This window comes from Camelus ferus, chromosome 32 (assembly GCF_009834535.1).
Source record: "Camelus ferus isolate YT-003-E chromosome 32, BCGSAC_Cfer_1.0, whole genome shotgun sequence".
In the NCBI taxonomy this organism is placed as follows: Eukaryota; Metazoa; Chordata; class Mammalia; order Artiodactyla; family Camelidae; genus Camelus; species Camelus ferus.
In genome coordinates this window covers 943932-961529 of record NC_045727.1, presented here as the reverse complement: position 1 = coordinate 961529, position 17598 = coordinate 943932, and the positions used below count along the sequence as shown (strand labels likewise).

The 17598-nt window shown below is 59.6% G+C and overlaps 1 protein-coding gene across 29 annotated transcripts in view; it reads right to left on the bottom strand.

Annotated features, from left to right (window-relative positions):
* NCOR2 (nuclear receptor corepressor 2) overlaps positions 1–17598 on the bottom strand; it is a 215164-nt gene that overhangs the window by 11584 nt on the left and 185982 nt on the right. For 18 of the 29 annotated variants that reach the window (XM_032471271.1, XM_032471265.1, XM_032471262.1 and 15 more), the window contains 14 exons: positions 16731–16870; positions 15969–16071; positions 15665–15769; positions 15249–15352; positions 11430–11580; positions 8765–8905; positions 8300–8386; positions 7303–7601; positions 5393–5747; positions 4117–4338; positions 3384–3635; positions 2468–2617; positions 2205–2342; positions 1900–2116 (listed from right to left, as the gene is read on the bottom strand). In XM_032471271.1, coding sequence (XP_032327162.1) covers positions 1900–2116; positions 2205–2342; positions 2468–2617; positions 3384–3635; positions 4117–4338; positions 5393–5747; positions 7303–7601; positions 8300–8386; positions 8765–8905; positions 11430–11580; positions 15249–15352; positions 15665–15769; positions 15969–16071; positions 16731–16870 — 2464 coding nt within the window. The remainder of the gene's footprint in view (positions 1–1899; positions 2117–2204; positions 2343–2467; positions 2618–3383; positions 3636–4116; positions 4339–5392; positions 5748–7302; positions 7602–8299; positions 8387–8764; positions 8906–11429; positions 11581–15248; positions 15353–15664; positions 15770–15968; positions 16072–16730; positions 16871–17598) is intronic. The other 11 variants (XM_032471266.1, XM_032471285.1, XM_032471277.1 and 8 more) reach the window with 1 other exon arrangement.

The window sequence follows — 17598 nt, the reverse complement described above, 5'->3', positions numbered from 1 at the left end:
CTCCTATACGTCAGGCACTGTTCTAGACCCTCAGGATATGGCAGTGAACGAAACAGACAAAAGTGCCATAGGTTCTGGGTGAGAAGACTCACTACACACAGTCACAGATAAATTAAACCCTTGTCGGTGTAGCAACAGCTCAAAAGCAACAGGCCTGGGCAGACAGCAAAGGAACTTTCGGGCAGGTGGTCAGAGGGTCTCTGAGGTAGCTGGCACACGAGCCAGGAGGAAGTGAGTGAGCCACGTGAAGAGGCAGGACACCAGGGCTGAAGGCCGGGAGGGTGGGCCCGGATGTGTGGTTCGAGAAAGGTGGGAGTGACGTGAGCCGTGTGTTAGAGAAGGGGGCAGCAGGGCCCAGCTCTCCCACCTCGGACACCAGGGGACACACAGGGCTCCCTGACGTCCCTTCTGCCTGGAGCACTCTCCTCACCCCAGTAGGGCTGGCTCTGGCTACTCCTGAGAGTCCTTTGTCTCTTCCTCCAGGCAGCCTTCCCTGATTGCTGCCCTGGTCTAGACCTTAAGCCCCCAGAGGGCAGGGCTTGCATCAACTGTCACCTCGTCCCCCACCCCTAGCACAGGCCGACCAGGAAGAAGGAATGCACAGATGCACTCTCTCTGACCTTCACAGGGTTAGTGTAATTATCGCCTCTGCAGATGAGGAAACAGGCTTGGACGTGAGCTGGCCTGACCCCATCTCTTGTGGCCTGTCAAGCCCAGGGTTTCCACGAGGAAGGCCTGTGCTAGCCCCTAATCCCAGGGCTCTTACTCAGCTGCAGCGGGAAAGGGGCTTGATGTCCCTATTACTGCTGGTGTGGGGAACAAGGACCTGGTGTCTGATGACCGGCTCTAAGGGTCAGGTGCCTGTGTGCTGCATAACCGTTGGGGACCTGACTCAGGGCACAAAGCCGACGCTCTGGGGAAATGACATCATCATTTTTATAACTGGAAGGGTGGTAGGGAGGGTATGATTTAGAGCAGCAAGTGGAGGAACACTTAAATGAATGGACATTTCATTCTGGAAGAACCAGCCGCTTCAAAACAGGTCCCTGGGCAGGGAGGGTACGGGGAAAGCTCCCTTCCCCTGACAGGCAGCTCTGCCCACAGTCCTTGGGGATGAGGGGTTGGAGGTGGGTCACCAGAGGGGACTCTAGGGGGCACATATGGGGCCTGGGCAGCTCCTCTCATCTTTAGGGAAACTGGATTTTGTCTCCCAAGCAAGAGAGACACTATCTTCTCCCTATAGGGCCCTGCTGAGTTCTGGGAGGAACAGGAGAGTCCCTCACAGCCCTCCTTCTGCCTCTCCCTCTCCTTTCCACAGACCATTCCTGAACTCGACAACATACCAACGACTCACCCAAACCCCCACCCACCCATCCAATTCACCACCCGTCCACCCACCCACCAACCCATCTATCTAGTCTCCCACCCACCTACCTCCTCACCCACCTAACCAACCATCCACCCACCCAACCCATCTATCTAGTCACCCACCCACCCACCTACCTCCTCACCCACCTAATCAACCATCCACCCACCCATTCATCTAGCTCAGGCACCCGTCTATCTACCACCAACCCACGTAAGCACCCACCCACTCACCTGGCATCCATCCACTTCCCACTGGTAATCTATTACCTACCCATCAGTCCATTCATCTATCCACCCACTCATCCATCTAACCCAATCACTTATCTCTTTACCTACCCACCCATCTACCTCCCAACTACTCACCTACCCACCCACCCGTCCTCTCATCTACTCATCCTCTACGCATCCAGCCCCATGCCCACCCACTACTCACCCTCCCGTCTGTCTCCCAACCCACCAGCACACTCATGTGTCCCCCACCTGTGTCCAGCGACCAGCCACCCAGCCGCCCTGTCCCCTCCCAATGCCAACCTGGCCCACCTCAGGACCGTGGGCGTGCTGGGCTCCACGGAGGTGATGATGCCCTTCATGCCCGTGTTGTGCAGCACGCTGGGCCTCTGCTGGATGGCGTCCTGGGTCCGGGGAGAGATGGGCGAGTGCTGGTGGGAGTGGGAATGGGAGGCGGGGCGGCTGCTGCTGCCGCCCCCTCCCCCACCGCCACCGCCGCTGCCGCTGCTCTGCTCCGTTCCTGGGGGGCACAAGCCGCGGTATCAGAGGTGCGGGCCTCAGGCAGCCGCGGGAGCCCCGGGGCGCGGGCTGGGGGCTCGGAGTCCTACCAGGTCTCCAGATGGGCGCGTGCTCCACTGTGGTGGTGGACGTGAGGATGGACTTCTCCCGCTCCCGCTCCCGATCGCGCTCCCGTTCCCTCTCGGACGAGGATGTGGCCGTGGGTTTTGTCAAGTGAGTGGGGCCTCCTGGAAACCAAGGGCCTGCGGCTCAGCCCCGGGGACAAGGAAGGGCCCTGACCCTGTCTCCTCGGGTGGAACAGACAGGGCAAGACATCTACCTGAGGACACCAGAGCGGGGATGGGGGTGTCACCTGGGGAGAGCGGGGAGCTGCTGAGCCGGCTGCTGAAGTGCTGGGGTGCGGTGGGGAGGTAGGCGAGGCGGTCCATGGCGGTGGCTGGCGTGCCTGGTGTTGGGGGCACCAGCACAGGCAGGTGTGGCACTTGGGACAGGTCGATGATGCCTGCGAGAGGAGGTGGGGCCGGGGGCTGTAGCCACAGCAGGGGAGGGGGGCCAGGCTGCCTGCTGGCTGGACCACCCTAGCGGCGGAGCACCGAGTGCCTCCTGAGAAGCAGCACGGCCGGACGCCCCTCCTAGCCCCATAGGACCCTTCTCTGAATGCCATTCTCAGTCCCACCTCCCTTTGCGCCCAAGCCCTTAAGTGGGCGCGCTGCAGTCGGTGCCCACGCTCCTCGGTGAGCTCTTTTCACTCTTTCAGCCTCCAACCCTGCACGATCGGTTCCTTGTACTCAGTCCCCACCATCTGAAACACCTGGTACGACAACCCCCCAACCCCCAGCCGGAGCGCCAGCCGGACCCTGGCCGCAGTGCTTGTACTCGGCTGTTCTGGAAGGACACCCCAGGAGGACGACCTCCATACACACACGCAAAGCAACCACGGGCTGTTTGCCAGTCAGGGGAACCAGAAACGCAAGCAGCCTCACACTTCCATCTTTTTCTGTTTCTTTTCAACTCCAAGGACCCCACCCACAAGGGCACGCACAGGCACACCCCCGCCTGGGTCTGCGTGTGCCCTCGGTGTGGTCACACGTCCCGGGCCTCTAAGGTGACCACACTCTCGCTGCCGACAGCAAGAACAGGTGTCCATGCTTGGGCACACGTGTGTCCTGGGCTCTTGGGAAGCCTGGGCAGACCAGGAATAAGGCCACTCTGGGTGGAGGGGTGCTGCCTGCCCATCCGCCCGCCTGGCAGCACCCGGCTGCACCCACCTCGCGGGCCGGCGGCGTAGCTGAGTGCCAGCGCGGACTCGCGGGGGGACAGGCCGCGCAGCGCGTCGGCGCGCTGGGCCGCGGCGGCGGCCGCGTTGTGGTGCATCTGCTGCGAGGTGATGTAGTCATTGATGATTGTCTGCCGGTTCTCCAGCGCCGCCGTGTCCGGGTAGCCGCGGACGAGGTAGGGCGGGTACAGGTGTGGGTAGGTGGGGCTGGGAGCCAGGTGCCGGGGCAGGTAGTAGGCAGCGGCTGTCGGAGAAGGGGGCGAGGTCAGGCTGGCCCCCACTGTGGCCAGGAAGGCCCCCTGCCTGTCTGAACGGCCCCCACAGCCCCTCCCAACCCCCCCCCCCACAAAACAGAACTGAGAGCCTAGAAGTAGAACAGCCCTTGCTCCCCAAAACACACGGGGGTGTGTCTTCTAGACAGCGTTCTCTGAAGTTCTCCCAAACACAGGGCATCCAAAATGCAGGTCAAATACCCAAGGCGGCATCCTTTTAAACAGATTTTCAGATCACGTCCATGTGGAGAGCGCTCACTCTTGAGCCCTCTGTTGATGCATTTGCAATTCTGCAGGCACTGGTAAGTTCCCCAGAAAAAGACAACCACTGAAACACATTCAACCCAGCATGTACCTCAGATTACTCTCCCCACCTAGCAGAGCCTCACTGACGCCTGAGGAGACCGTGGGTTACCCCTGATGCTGCAGGATCCTCTGGGGCCGGGTAATCACCTGCATCCAGAGGGATTCCGCGGGGTATGGAGGTGGGGTCGAAGGCCAGCGGGATGTGGCTGCGGTACAGGTCCACACCGCTCACGCCCCGGAGCAGGTGCTCATAGGGCGAGATGGGGTGGGGGTGGTGCTCAGGCACGGCGCTGTGCGGGGACTTGGCAATCTCACGGGGCGTTGACGTCAGCTTTCGATCCTGGGATGTCTTGCTGGATGAGAGGCTGCCTGTGGGGACGGGCCGAGTGGAGATGGCATTGGACCTCTGTGCCACAGCCGTCCCAGCCCACACATGGGGGCTGCCGAGGCTAGAGCTTATGGGAAGTCATTTGAGGGTGGGGTCTCTGGGATCCCTGGGGCCAGACCTCTCCATCCATTCATTTGCCTCTAGTTCATTTCTTCATTTACTCATTCACTTCTGTTTTTTAGTTCTTTAAAAAAGTTCATTCATTTGTTCCCTTTTTTGTTCATTTAATCAACCAAAAATATTGATCAAGTCTCTATTACTTGCCAAGCACTTTCTAAGAACTAGGGCTCCCCCACTGAACAAAACAGAAAAATCCCGGCCCCCATGGAACTGACGTTTAATGCAGGAGACAGATGATCAACTAGTCATCAAACAATTTCAGAGTAATAAATGCTCCAAAGAAAATTGTAAAATGCAACAGAATATGACCAGAAGAGTGAAGGGGGGCGGGTGGTCCTGAGAAGCCTCCCTGAGGATGTGATATTTGAACAGAGGGCTGAAAAGAAACCAGTTAGGTAAAGATCTGAAAGGCAGGGGGCATTTCAGGCAGAAGGAACAGCATGTGAAAAGCTCCTGAGCAAAGAATGAGCTGAGGGTATTCAAAAAAACAGAGAGGAGACCCGGTCAGATAAAAGGATCTGGCAGTGAGATGGAGAGTGGGCGGGGCCAGATCCTGCAGGCTCCCCCAAACTACGGGGAAAAGGGTGTTTGTTTGTTTTCCCCAAAGCACTGTGAGAAATCACTAGAAAGATTTAAGCAGAAGAGAAAAAATGTTCTGGTTGCTGTTTGGGGTGCAAATTATAGCAGGACAAGAGGGAAGTCAGGGAAGCCAGGGGAAATCCTGGTGGTCTGGGGCCGGCAGGGAGGTGGAGAGAATTCTGAGTTTGGAGGCAGAACCCACAGTCCTGGCAGGCGAAATGGGTGCAGTGGCCCTGAGGATGCCCCTGGTTTCCGATCTAGGAGTGGATGGTGAGGCAGTTTTCGACCTAAGCCCACCTGCGCCCACTCCCACCCCCGAGGCCCCGCCCCACCTACCCTCCTGCAGGCGCGGGGTGGGCTCCCGTGTGGTCACAGGAGAGCCGCGGGGCAGGTGGCCTGCGAAGGGCGCCGCGTGGTCCTCGTAGGTCAGGGGGCTCTGCCGCGGCTTGCCCAGCTCTGGCACGATGACCGGGGCCCCGCGGGTGATAGAGCCCCCCGAGCTGCTGACGGCGCCCGGCCGGCCCTTCAGGCTCTCTTCGTAGCAGGCGCGCTCCAGCGCCCGGGTGTCCGCCATCACGTCCAGCGGGTGCACCGGCGGGAAAGTCCGGCCAGGGCTGCCGATGATGGAGCGCACGTCATGCTTTTTGGAGCCAGCGGAGGACGAGCCGGTGTCGTATTTGAGGGGGGTGCCCTGGAGGGGAAGAGGGGGTGAGCACCAGTTGCACAACCTCTCCGAGCTCAGTTTCTCAGCTGTGAAATGGGAACAACATCCCACGCCTGGAGGGGCGGGGCGAAAGGGCTTTGCTAAACCCAAAATGAGCACACCTGCCTGCCGGTCCTGGCCCCTGGCCCTCAGGGCCTCCTGGACGCCTGCAGACGGGGACACAGAGTTCAAAGGTCAACCCTTCCTGGAGCAAGTGGGGGATCCTCTGTTGGCCCCTGGGTTTGCGGGAAAGAGGTCTAACACCTCCATGTGGGCAAATACCTTCTTCCCGTCAGCCTGGGACCCTCCGCCACCCACCCAACGTCAAGCCAGAAAATCCAGCCGCAAAATCCAGTTCCACCGCCCTGAGGCTCAGGGCCGAGGTTTATGTTTGCTCTCTGGCCAGAAAGGGCAGCTGAAGAAACAGGGGGTCACAGAGGCAACCCTGCCACCTGGGAGAAGACCTTGCCCTGCCTAAGCAGCCTGGGAAACCCAGGATACAGTGGGCTCTGTGTGTTTGCAAGTAAGAGAATTCCGCTTTTATTCAGGAATGTTTTAATTGCTTTCTTAAGAAATGGAAACGCCCTAATTTTTAAAAGAACGTTTTAGAATCAAACTGGTCTCCCTCTTAGATCCATGGTGGACTCTTGCCAGAGGCTCCAGAATTGCCCAAGAGGCTGAAAGCCAGACCCATCCCCCAGCCGTCAGTGATCTTCTCGCCACTCCTGCCATCTCCCCGGGCACTTCTGCACCCTTATCCAGCTGCGACGCCTCTGGGGACACCATCCCCACACCCTCCCACCTAACAGCCACGCAGCCCCTGGATAGATACCACGCTCATTTCTCGTTCACATGAGGCCACCTCTGACCATGTGAAGAGACAGTGGCCCTTAAGGGGTTTCCCTTGACCAGCTCCTCACACAGTCTGATGTTCCCCTGCTAGGCCGGGGCCTCTGAGGGGACCAGAGCCATGAGGGAGGGGAGGGAGGCACAACCTGCTGGTGGGAGAAGTGGATGCCAAGAAGCAAAGACGCTGCAGATTTAAGGACCTCTGGATTTGAGCTTCACAACTGCCACTGACTGTGGTGTGACCCACACCAGGTCGCTTCACCTCCCTGAACCTGTTTACTCACTAGTAAAATGGGAACCTCAGAGTGCTGTTGTGAGGATTAAGTAAGTCATAACGCCAAGTGCTGGGCAGTGCCTGGCCCACGTTAAGGGTTCAATCAATGGCAGGCATTTACTGCTGCATCTGGCTCTGGGGCCTCAGCAAGCTTCTTGACCTCTCTGGGACTCAGTTTCTCTCCCTGGAGAATGGGGGTAATCGTATGACTCTCCTAGGGCTGTAAACATGATGAAGTGAGGTCACGGACAGGGAGTGTGACGTGTACACGATGAGAGCTCAGCAGTGAGCCGCCGTGTGATCGTGGGCGTGGCACTCAGCAGCCCCGGCCTCAGTTTCCTCATTCGCAGAGGCCAGAGCCGTGCCCAGCAGCACCTCCACCCCGGGCCTGGCCCAGCCGCCCAGCCCCGGCGCCCATACCTGCGTGATGGACCCCTCCTTGAGCGGCCGCGGGGCCAGGGGCAGCTCGGGCGTGCGCCGCAGCTCCTCCCGTGGAATCTCATGGATGGAGCGGCCGGCCTCCTTCACTGTCGCCACTAGGCCCTCATGGGCCGGCTTCAGCTTCAGGGGGCCCAGGGCCTCCAAGGGCCGGGCCTTGTAGGCCTCGGCCAGGTCCCGTGGGGGCGGGGGCGGCGGCGGCGGTGTGCCCTCACGCTTCAGGAGCTTGGCCTCCCGACGCTGGTAGTCTTCCTGGGCCTCCACATAGGACCGCGGGATCCCTGGCAGGAGGACAATGGGGTGCTGACCCTTGTACCTGCATCCGACCTTGCCCAGCCTAACCTAGGGCCTCCAAACTGGCAAATTCTGGAGCCAGACTGCCCAGGTTCAAATCCTCACTTGCTGTGTGACCTTGAGCACATGACTTGACCTCTCTGAGCCTCAATAGTTTCATATATAAAATGGGAGTATTAACTGAACACCTCACCGAGGCACGAACCTTCAATGAGATGATACAGATACAAAGCATAAAACGGGGCTCACAGTAGCTGGCTTGCCACTGACCAGCCGGGAGAACTTGGACGAGGTATCTGACCTCTTTACCGCCCCTCAATTGTATCTTCCTCTCGGAGGCGGCTCCACAAGATAACACACAAGTGGCGCTGGGGCAGCGCCAAGCATAGAGCGCAGCGGATGCCCAGTGAGGGGCGTCTACAAAGGGGAGGGGCGGTGGGCAGGGTTTCGCTTTCTCTTCTTGTTTTCAGATATGTAAGAAATGCCTTGCTCTGCCTTTCGCCCTGCACACGTACTTGCAATGTACACGTGTGTCACACACCCTTCCACGCAGCTGTTATCTGGGTGCCCACGGCACTCTGGTAGGTCTCCCCTTCTCTGCCCATTTGACTGTAAACCCCAGGGCTTGTCGCAGCTGCCGCGAGGGCACGGTGGCTGGGCATGCAGGGAGCAGAGGGCAGGGTACCTTGCGTGATGGAGCCTCGGATATGGTGCTGCTCTTTGAGGTGGTGGGGGCTGTGTCGCTCAGGAGGGATGGCACGACCCATGAGACCTGGGAGAGAGGGCAAAGGTGTCATCATGTGGGTCCCTGAGCCAGCCAGGGCAGTGATGGGCCAGGGTCTACAACCACCCCTCCCAGCAGCAGGTCCCTCCTGCCACTTCTTGGCAGTCCCCACGATGATGGTGGCGGCAGCAGAGGACCTGGCAAGCAGGTGTCCCACTTCCTGGGCCCTGGGTGACCTCCAGGTTGAGCTCAGAAAAACCCAGCCTCACTTTTCCTATCTGTAAAGGAGGGCTAACCATCCTGCCACCTCCCTCCAAGGGGCGCTGTATTCTCTCCCTTCCCCATCTACTGGTAACCCCAGGGCAGGTCCTAGGCTCCCTTGCCTTTCTGTGCCCAGTGAAGTAGGGAGCCAGGCGGGACACCCACCTTCGATGCTGGCTGAGGAGATGGCCCTGCTGACACGGCCCTCCATCATGTCGTAGGTGCGCTTGGGGGCAGCCGCCTCATGGGGAGGTCCTGAGCTGCTCCTGCCATCCTCCTTGGAGCACTGGGACACAGACATGCCACCTGGAAAGCAGACCAAGCTCACGGTGAGAGACAGCCCCAGGGCTGCTGTGTGCACAGGACCAGCAAACCGGCCAGGGCTAGCGAGCAGGTGTCCTACAGTTGCTCAAACACACCCGGTCACAAGGCCCCACTGATCACATGGCTGAAACCAGGCCCAGCTGAGCCCTCCAGAGGGCATCCACAACCAGCGGCCCAGCCGAGGGCCCGTTCCATTGGCAGGTGTGCACCTTCGACGGTGCAGGCTCACGAGTTTGCCCACAAACACGTCCACTCACGGGAGCCGATGCGACGTGAGCATGCACGTGAGCAAAGACGCACCAGCTGGGTGTGAACTCCCGGGGCTGGCTCAGCCACTCATGTGTCAGTGTGGTGTGCGTGCGCCCGGCCACTGAGAACAGAGTGAGGCCATGTGCAAAAACCGCACATCTGTGTGCACGCGGCGAGAGCGTGTATCTGAGGAAGGGAGGGAGGCGGTGAGGAGCGTCCACAGCAGAGGCGGCACCGCCCAGCCAGGCCGGGCCCAGAGGGTGGGGACCTCAGGCCGGGCACACAGCCCCCAGCAGGCCGAGGGTCTGAGCCGCCGGGAGGTGGGCCCTGAGAAGGCCACGGCTCAGTCTCATCTGTCAGGATCCGGGCTCCTCGAGCAGGACTCCTGTTCCAAGGGTGGCTGAGTCCAGGGCTACCAAGCCAGCTCCCCGAGCCTGCCCCTTGGCATAAAGGGCTCACTCTCCCAGGACTTCCAGTCACTACCCCTGTGGGGTCCTTGGAGCGTAAACTACCCCAGAGGTTGCAAACTGGTGGCCAGTGCACAGACTGTGTCGCTGCTCCAAATGTTTTTCAGAACTGCTGATGTTTAAATGCTGGGAGATTTCAGATAAAAATGGAGAGGCTGGAAGTCTGGCCGGCACCTTCACACTCACGACGGGTCGACGCTCAGCTACCAGAGAGCAGAGGTAGGGCCCCGCAGACACCAGGCTCATGCTCCGGGTCACCCCCGTCCTTCCCTCCTCCTGCTGCCCTCACTAGTCAGTCGACTCAGGAAGCGTATGAGCAGTTAAAAGCCTTGATTTACATTCACTTGGCAGATGATCCTTGCGAGGCCTCCTGGGGCTCAAGAACTGATCTAGGTGCCTGAGCTGAGATTCCACCCGGGGCTCTCTCAGCACCTCAACTGCTGGCCCCTCCGCCAGCCCTGCCCAGGACCCCTGGCCACCCCCCAGGGCTCACAGCTGGGTACTGAGGTTGGCGCTGAAGATGCAGCTGACACCCTGTGCCCAAGACTGTCTCCACCCCTTGGCAGCAGAGGGGGGCATGGGCCTAAGCCCCGAGGTACCATCTCTGCTTCCCAGGACCCAGGGGTGGGCAGTCGGGCCAGGCGGAGGCAGGAGAGGAAAAGTGCCTGCCTGCCGGAGGAAGGCAATTTACGGCCCTACAGCTGCCAGCCACGGAGAGGGGCACACATTAGTAGCTTTTATCTCCACACCCTGGGGTGCCCAAGGCTGCCAGGAAATTCTCCCAGCTCTTTACTCCCCTGACTGTGTCCATGCAGGGTTCCTGGTTGGGGAACTCAGAATCTGGAGAGGGGAGTGAGGGCACTAAGGTGCAGGGCCAGAGTAGGGTGGTGGTGGTTGGAGGATCACTCTGGTCATTCTTTGGTGCCACCCATATGGTGTCAATCACAGAGCATGGCATTTGCCAGAGGAGTGCTGGGCCAGAGGCCTGGGGGCGTGAGCCTGGCTTCTGCTCTCCAGGCCCCAGTTTCCCTACTGCACTTCCTGCAAGGCTGGCCACAAGTTTGTTTCCTAAATTGTACAGAACTGGACAGAGGTGGGAGGCAGCTAAGGCCAAGCCTTACCTGCAGCTGGCTTGCACACCTGCAGGGATGGAGAGGTCACCACCTCTCTGGTTGTGCTTCTTGGTGTCACCCCAGCCCTGCCCCCCTGGGAATGCACCTCAGTGGGCCACACACTCTCTCGCCCTGGTCCCAGGCCTCCTTTTCTCCTGAGGGGCCAGAAGGGTGGCCACACAGAAAGACCACTGGATATCACTATACCTCAGCTCCCACATCTGTAAAATGGGAACACAACCCTTCACGCTGGCTCTCAGCCACGTGAGGCTGATGTGAGGGCAACACACTCCCTAAGACTTATTTTCTGATGACATCCAGCTGCCTTTGACCCAACCAGGTTTTCTGGACCTTTCTCTCTTGACCAACTCCAGAAACACCAAAGTCTGGGGTTTGGTGGACAAGCCACGCAGGATGAGGCAGGTTCCCATGACTCAGGGTTGACAAGGTGACCTCCCCATCGGTGTCTCTGGTGGGGGTCCTGAGAGCTCTCCGAGGAGGCTTCATCCGCTGGGCCTCCAGCCCCCGGCACCTGGGCAGCTCCCAGCAAACACCAGATGACCGGACAATAACCCCCTCCCAGGTCCCATTAGTCCTCTCACCTCAGGGGTCCTCCCGGGCATCCCAGATCCCTGAGAACAGGACAGGGACTCCTGGCCGGCCCCCAACAGAACTCACCCTCGTAGGACAGCACGTGGCCCTTCTTGCCCTCGTAGATGACGTGGCCCTTGGGCAGGCCGTCCTCCCGGCTGCGGTCCAGGCGGCTCGGGCTGTCCTCGCCGATGATCCTGGTGATGGTGCCCTTGTACAGGACGTCCGCTGGGGTGCCCTGGGGGTGCGGAGGGGGTGAGTGCACGCAGGCTTCGGTCCCCGATCCCCCACCCCTGCCAGACACACCCCAGCACACGTACAAGTGCACCTTCCAAACCCACACTGCCGTGTCCACTGACACACGTGTTCAGACTTCAAAAGGGGAGGCAGAGCCCACCAGAACACAACCACAGAGAATAAAACACCAGTAATGTTAAGCTTTGAATACTTCATAGACATCAATTCATTTCATCCTGGAAATGAGCCTAAGTCAGGTACTAATCATGCTTATTTCAGATGGGAGAACAGAGACACGAAGAGGCTGGGTGACTTCTCCCAGGGTCGCCTGGCCGGCAAGGGGCAGAGCTGGGACTGGAACCCAGGCAGTCTGGCCCCGCAGTCTGTGTTCCAACCTGCACTGTGCGGTTTTGCTTCCCCAGAGCCCTGACATACAGTTGCCCACGGTAACCAGGGACACTGGGCGTCAGCCCTGTGCTGAGTCTGTGACCATGTGTCATCCCTAAAATCAGAGTGGGGACTCAAATCAGGGCAGGACACACAAATCTCAGCTCTAGCCCGCGGATTCTCAGCCTCGGCACTATGACAACTGGGGCCAGGTGGTCCTCTGTGGGGGGCCGTCCTGGGCGGGCTCTATGGGCGCAAGATGTCTAACAGCCCCCAGCCTCTGTCTAGTAGATGCCAGTGGTGCTTGTGCACCCCAGTCTGCTCCCCACCAAGGTGTGACAATCAAAAATGTCCCTAGAGATTGCCAAAAGGTCCCCTGGGAGGCACAACTGCCCCCGATCAAGAACTGCTGCCTTAGAGGCAGGAACCTTCCCACTGGGAGATGTACTCAAGCAGAGACAGCCATGTGGGGGTAGCAGCCTGCCTGGGGTGACTTCCAAGAACATGAGTGTGGCAGTCAGAATATGAAGCTGGAGTCAGACCGCTGGACGGCAAACAGCAGCTTTACCAACAAGTCGCTGCGTGACCTCTGTCAAGTCACTTTGCTTCTCTGAGCCTCAGTCTGTACATCTACAAAATGGAGACAATCTCTGTGTCTATGAGTCTCAAAGGCACCCAGCACAGGTAAGCTGTTCCCAAATCAAGATGTCTCTGTTCTCTTTCTAGGATTCCAAGAGCTGATTCAAAGATGTGCGTCTGACTGTGTGCCAAGCCCTGGCCTGGTGAACTTCAAGTCTCCCCATGGGAACTTCTCCACCAAGAAACATCCTTCTGTGGGGGAAGGGCAACTGGCTGCCCCCTGGCTTTTGTCCCAGATCCTGGTCTGTAAGGTGGGAAAAAGCAAGACGCCCTGAATCCAGGCAGGTCTCCCCAGACTTCTCAAAGCAAATGCCCTGGATAGGGTCTCCTGGTCACACTAAAAGACTTGTGCATACACAGTGTAGAAGAAATGGGCTTTAGTTTGGGTGACGGTCCCGGGGTGGGCGGTCACCTCTCTCATCAGGAGAGCACACAGCAGGGGAGCGGGTGACACCCTGTCAGGAAAGGCTCCGCCCAGCGCAGCTGATATAAAAAAAGTACACCCCTTATCCGTATCTTGGTTGGTACTAGAACTGGGCTATCCAGGGGCATTTGGGGCTTACTAACGGCACCAGAGGTGACAAAAAAGCGGTGCTCTGATGGAATGGAAGGCTGCACCACTCTACAGGCACTGTCCTCTGTGCCACTGCCAGAGGACAGACACCCAGCAAGGCTGGCAGCCCCTGCCCTTCGGGACGATACGCTGGACAGACTCCCGGGGACACGGAGGTGCTGTTTGCCTGAGGCCGGCTTCAAGGACCACAGACAGTAGCGGCCTGGTGTTGATGCCACTGAACTTCACCCCCAAAGTGGGCGGGAACTCGCAGGACAGGAACTGGGAATTCCTCGAGCCTTCAGTGGGACACTGTGGTTACCGCCTGCCAGCGTCTGCTGGGGTAGCAAATGCCTGTGTGAGCCTGTGTGTGTGTCTGTGCACACACCTGCGTGCGCCACCGGGTGCACATCTGCACCTGTGTGTGTCACTGGGTGTGTGGGTGCGTGTGCGTGCGTGTGTTCCGTGAACGGATTCCATCAGCACCTGGTAGAGAGGCTGCAGGACAGTGTGACCCTCGCACATCTGGCAGCTGTAACCTTCTGCCAAAAACAACGGCAGGGGTGTGAATGACCGACACAGCTTGGGTCACGCCACCTGGAAACCAGAGGCAGATGCCCCAGAACATCAGATGCCGACCTTCAATCCCGAACAACTCCACGGGAGTGACTCAGCAAGAACACTGTTACCAAAGGGGGACCTGAGTCGGGGAGGGCGGCCCCAGCCTGAGCGAGCAGGTGGCGGGGACCTCAGTGCCTGCAGTCTGGCTTCTGCCCCCAGGTGCCTGCTCTTCGCTATCTGCACGAGCCTTCGAAAGCTTGTGATTTCAAAACCGACAGGTTTCAGAGAAATGTGAAGCGTGAAGGGCCCTCTTCTGTGGTGTGATCTGAGGCCACTGGGGTCAAAGACACCTCACTGTGGGAGCCTGCGACCTCAAGTTCCACCATTAATGCGTGGGGGGGGGGGTGTGCGTGTGCGCTTGGGTCTCTGCATGTGTGAGCGTGTCTGTGATGTACGTCTGCTGCGTTCAGACTCCCCTTTCTCTAGCACAGTGTTCTAGAGCCTGACACAGCTGGACACAAAATCCTGGGCCCACTCCTTCCTTGCTACATGACCTTGGGGGCGGGGCTGCCCTCTGTGCTCCACCAGCCCTAGAGGAGAGGGTGGAACCGGTCCTGGATGCACCATGCATCCTAACCTCAGTTCTGTGCCCCCATTCCTGAGCCATGAGGGGCAGAGTGACCCCTCTGCACACCCTTGGACAGGGCACATGTCATTAGCTGATCTGGGCACTTCCTCCTGTGGAGCTGGATGTGGCCGGACACCCGACTCCAGCCCTCAGGCTGGTTAACACCACGAGGTCAGGGTTGGCATAAGAGGAAACCTCTGTCATCTGGAGCTGAAGTCACAAAAGGGAGGGTTACGGGAGCCCATGAGGAGCCGCGGTGGTGTGGGCGGGCTCAGCTGAAGCAGCACCCGCCCATCACCCCTGCAGGTGGGGGGCTCGGCGGGGGCTGGCAAACGACCTCACTGGCTCCCACGAGTGTGCTGACCTGAAGGCGTCCTGCTTCCTGGGCTCTAGGCCCACGTACCCCTCGCTGGTCCTGGCACACGCCGCCCCCCCCCCCCACTTGGCCTTTGCTACGCGCTGCTCTGTGGGCCAGGAACGCTGTGCCCTGACGTCCCTGCAGGGCTCACCCGTCCACCCAGCCCTGGCCACCCGGGTGCTCTCAGTCACAGCATTTCACTCAGCTTGAAGCACTGGCTGCTCTGAAGCCACCTGCTCGGTTTTTACCTGTCTGTGTATCTTGGTCTGCTTCCTTCTGCTACCCTGCCAGCTCCTTGGGGGCAGTGATTTTGTGTTCTGCTCAGCCCTTGAAGTGCCCAGCCCCCAGGAGACAAGATGAACGCTCATGGGACGAGTGGGCACTCCCAGGAGCCACCCCATCCACCAAGGCAGCTGCCACTCAGACGCCGGAGGGAATAGGGTGGGATGCCCACTGTTTTGTCCAGTTGAGGCCACATCAGGTGGTTGCTGCCGGCTGGTCCCCGCCCCACCGTCCCTCAGGCCACGCCCCCAGGACACCTACATGGGTGATGGAGCCGCGGTACGTGATGGGGCTCTCGGAAGGTACCCGCGTGCTGGGGATGCCCTTGGTGATGCTTCCTCCTGGAACCGAGCCCAGAGACGTTCCTGGAAGACAAGGGACAGGGGGCTCAGGAGGTGTCTGCAGCCCCTCCCCAGGCCCCAGGCCTGAGACTCGTCCTAATCATGCTCCTGGTGACCCGCAAATCCTCCACTATGTCTCAGAGCAGAGGGACCCCTGCCCCTAAATGGCAAGGCAGACGACCATGATGAGGGGCTACTGCCTTCTGGGAGGTGACGCTTCTCCGCAGGCTCTGATGAAGGGCCTCGTTCCTGCCTCAACTCTCCCAGGGATGGAGGGGCAGCTGCTGGCGCCGCAGGGCAGACTCCGGGCCTCATGCCCAGCTCCCATGCTCTCACCTCTCAGCACGGACGTCTCCTGGGCCGTGGGTACCCCCAGGCTCTCCGGTGGCCCAGCCTGGCCCCGTGGGGACAGCTGCTCCTGCTTCACTCCACTGAAGGGCGCTGAGGATGGATGAGAGCGGTGAGCGGAGCTACGGGGCAGGACCAGGAGGGACGGCTCCCACCCCGCCCAACCCAGGGACTGAGGGCACTCCCCCACTCTCAGCCGGAGTCCACAGGCCAGACCGCCCTCCCTCCATCCCCCAGCATGAACAGCAGAAGCCAAGCCTGGGCCATCGAGGTAGAGGCACCAGGTCCTTACCCAGTTTCTTGGGGTCCATGGTGAGGGGAAGCCCCATGGTGATGGGGCCCACGGGGGCCTTGGCGTGCTCTGAGTACGGGACGTGGAGCTGCACCGACATTCCCTGTGGGGGCAGAGGTCATGGGGACCCAGTCTCCAACCAAGCCATCCTAACACCCACTTCTACGAGGGCCCAAGAAGAGGGGAACCTTGGGGTCACACGCAGGTCAGAGAGGCCCAGGGTTCAAGTCCAGGTCCTGCTGCCCCTCTGAGTGACTGTGGACAAGTTACTGCCTCCCCTGAGCGTCAACGGCAGCCATCATGACCTGGTGTAGTTTAAAGGAAATGTTGCCTGCAAATGCCTGGGCAAAGCAATGCCTTGCCCAAGCCCTGTGCTGCATGGCGGGGCAGGTCAGGGAAGCAAAGGGGCAGAGAGACTGAGGCTCGCTACATGCCAGTGCTGTGCGTCAAGTGCATTCGCTCTTCCACTGCACTGAGGCACAGAAAAGTTAAGTAATTTGCCCAAGGCCACACAGCTTGGTTGCGGAACCCATGCTCTTGACGGCCCCATGGAGTGACCTCCCAAGGTTCTGATGCCTAGGGCAGGCTCCAGCCAGTTTGGACCCAGCCCCTTGGGTGCTTGGCCCCTACCCAGACATCATCAGTCCCAGTGCACCCCCCCCCCTCACCTTACAGATGGAAAGACCAAACGCCTGAAAGAAGGGGCTGTTCTCTAGGCACCAGGCCACATAGGCGCTCCTGGGTGGCCACCCCCCGCCTCACCTGGGAGATGGCACCCATTTGCCTCTCGAGGACACTGGGGTGCTTGGCAGAGGAGATGAGGGGTGGCGGGTTGGAGATGGTGGGTGGGCGTGGCAGCACAGGCCGGGCGCTGTCATGGAGGCCCAGGGGCAGCGGGTGACCTGCAGGGCACATATTTGTCTATCACAGGGTCCTGGGGCGGTCAGGCCCTGGCCAACAGGACTCGGGCCCCCTCCCCTGCTGCCTCCCACTTCTAACTCGCTCAGGTAGGTGCTCGTCCACATGTACCCCTCCACCCCCGGCTCCTCCTGTCTCTGTCCAACCAGCTATCTGCATTCTTGGTTCAGACACCACCACTCCATCCCCCCACCTCCAAGGCCCTGACCCAAGCCCCTCAGCTCTCCCCCAGATTCCTTAACTGTCTTCTCATTCCTGCTTTACCCTCTAATAGTCCATTCCCCTCACAGGAGCCAAAGGAATTTTTTTGAAAAGTCTACTGGTTCACATCCTCCCCCATGCTGTGAACCTTCTATAGCTCCCTATTGCCTCCAGGATTAAGTCTTAACCACTGTTCCACCATGGCAGCCTGATTCAGTTTCTCAAGCTTTGCCTGCTCTTTCCTGCCTCTGGACCTTTGCATGTGCTGTTCCCATGGCCTGGCATGTCTTTCCCTGTTCTTCTGGCTCTTCTGGATCAGCTCTGCTTAGAATGGCCTTTGCTGACATCACAGTCCTTATCAACACCTGGCTATGCCCCTTCTATTGCTGGTGGGGCCCGGCAGGACTGGAGAACCCAGAAAGGAGCTCACGTCCAGCCTGACTATATCCGTGAAACAAAGCAAGCCCCACTCTTCCCTCTTCACACTCTTCTTGTCACATACCCACTCTAG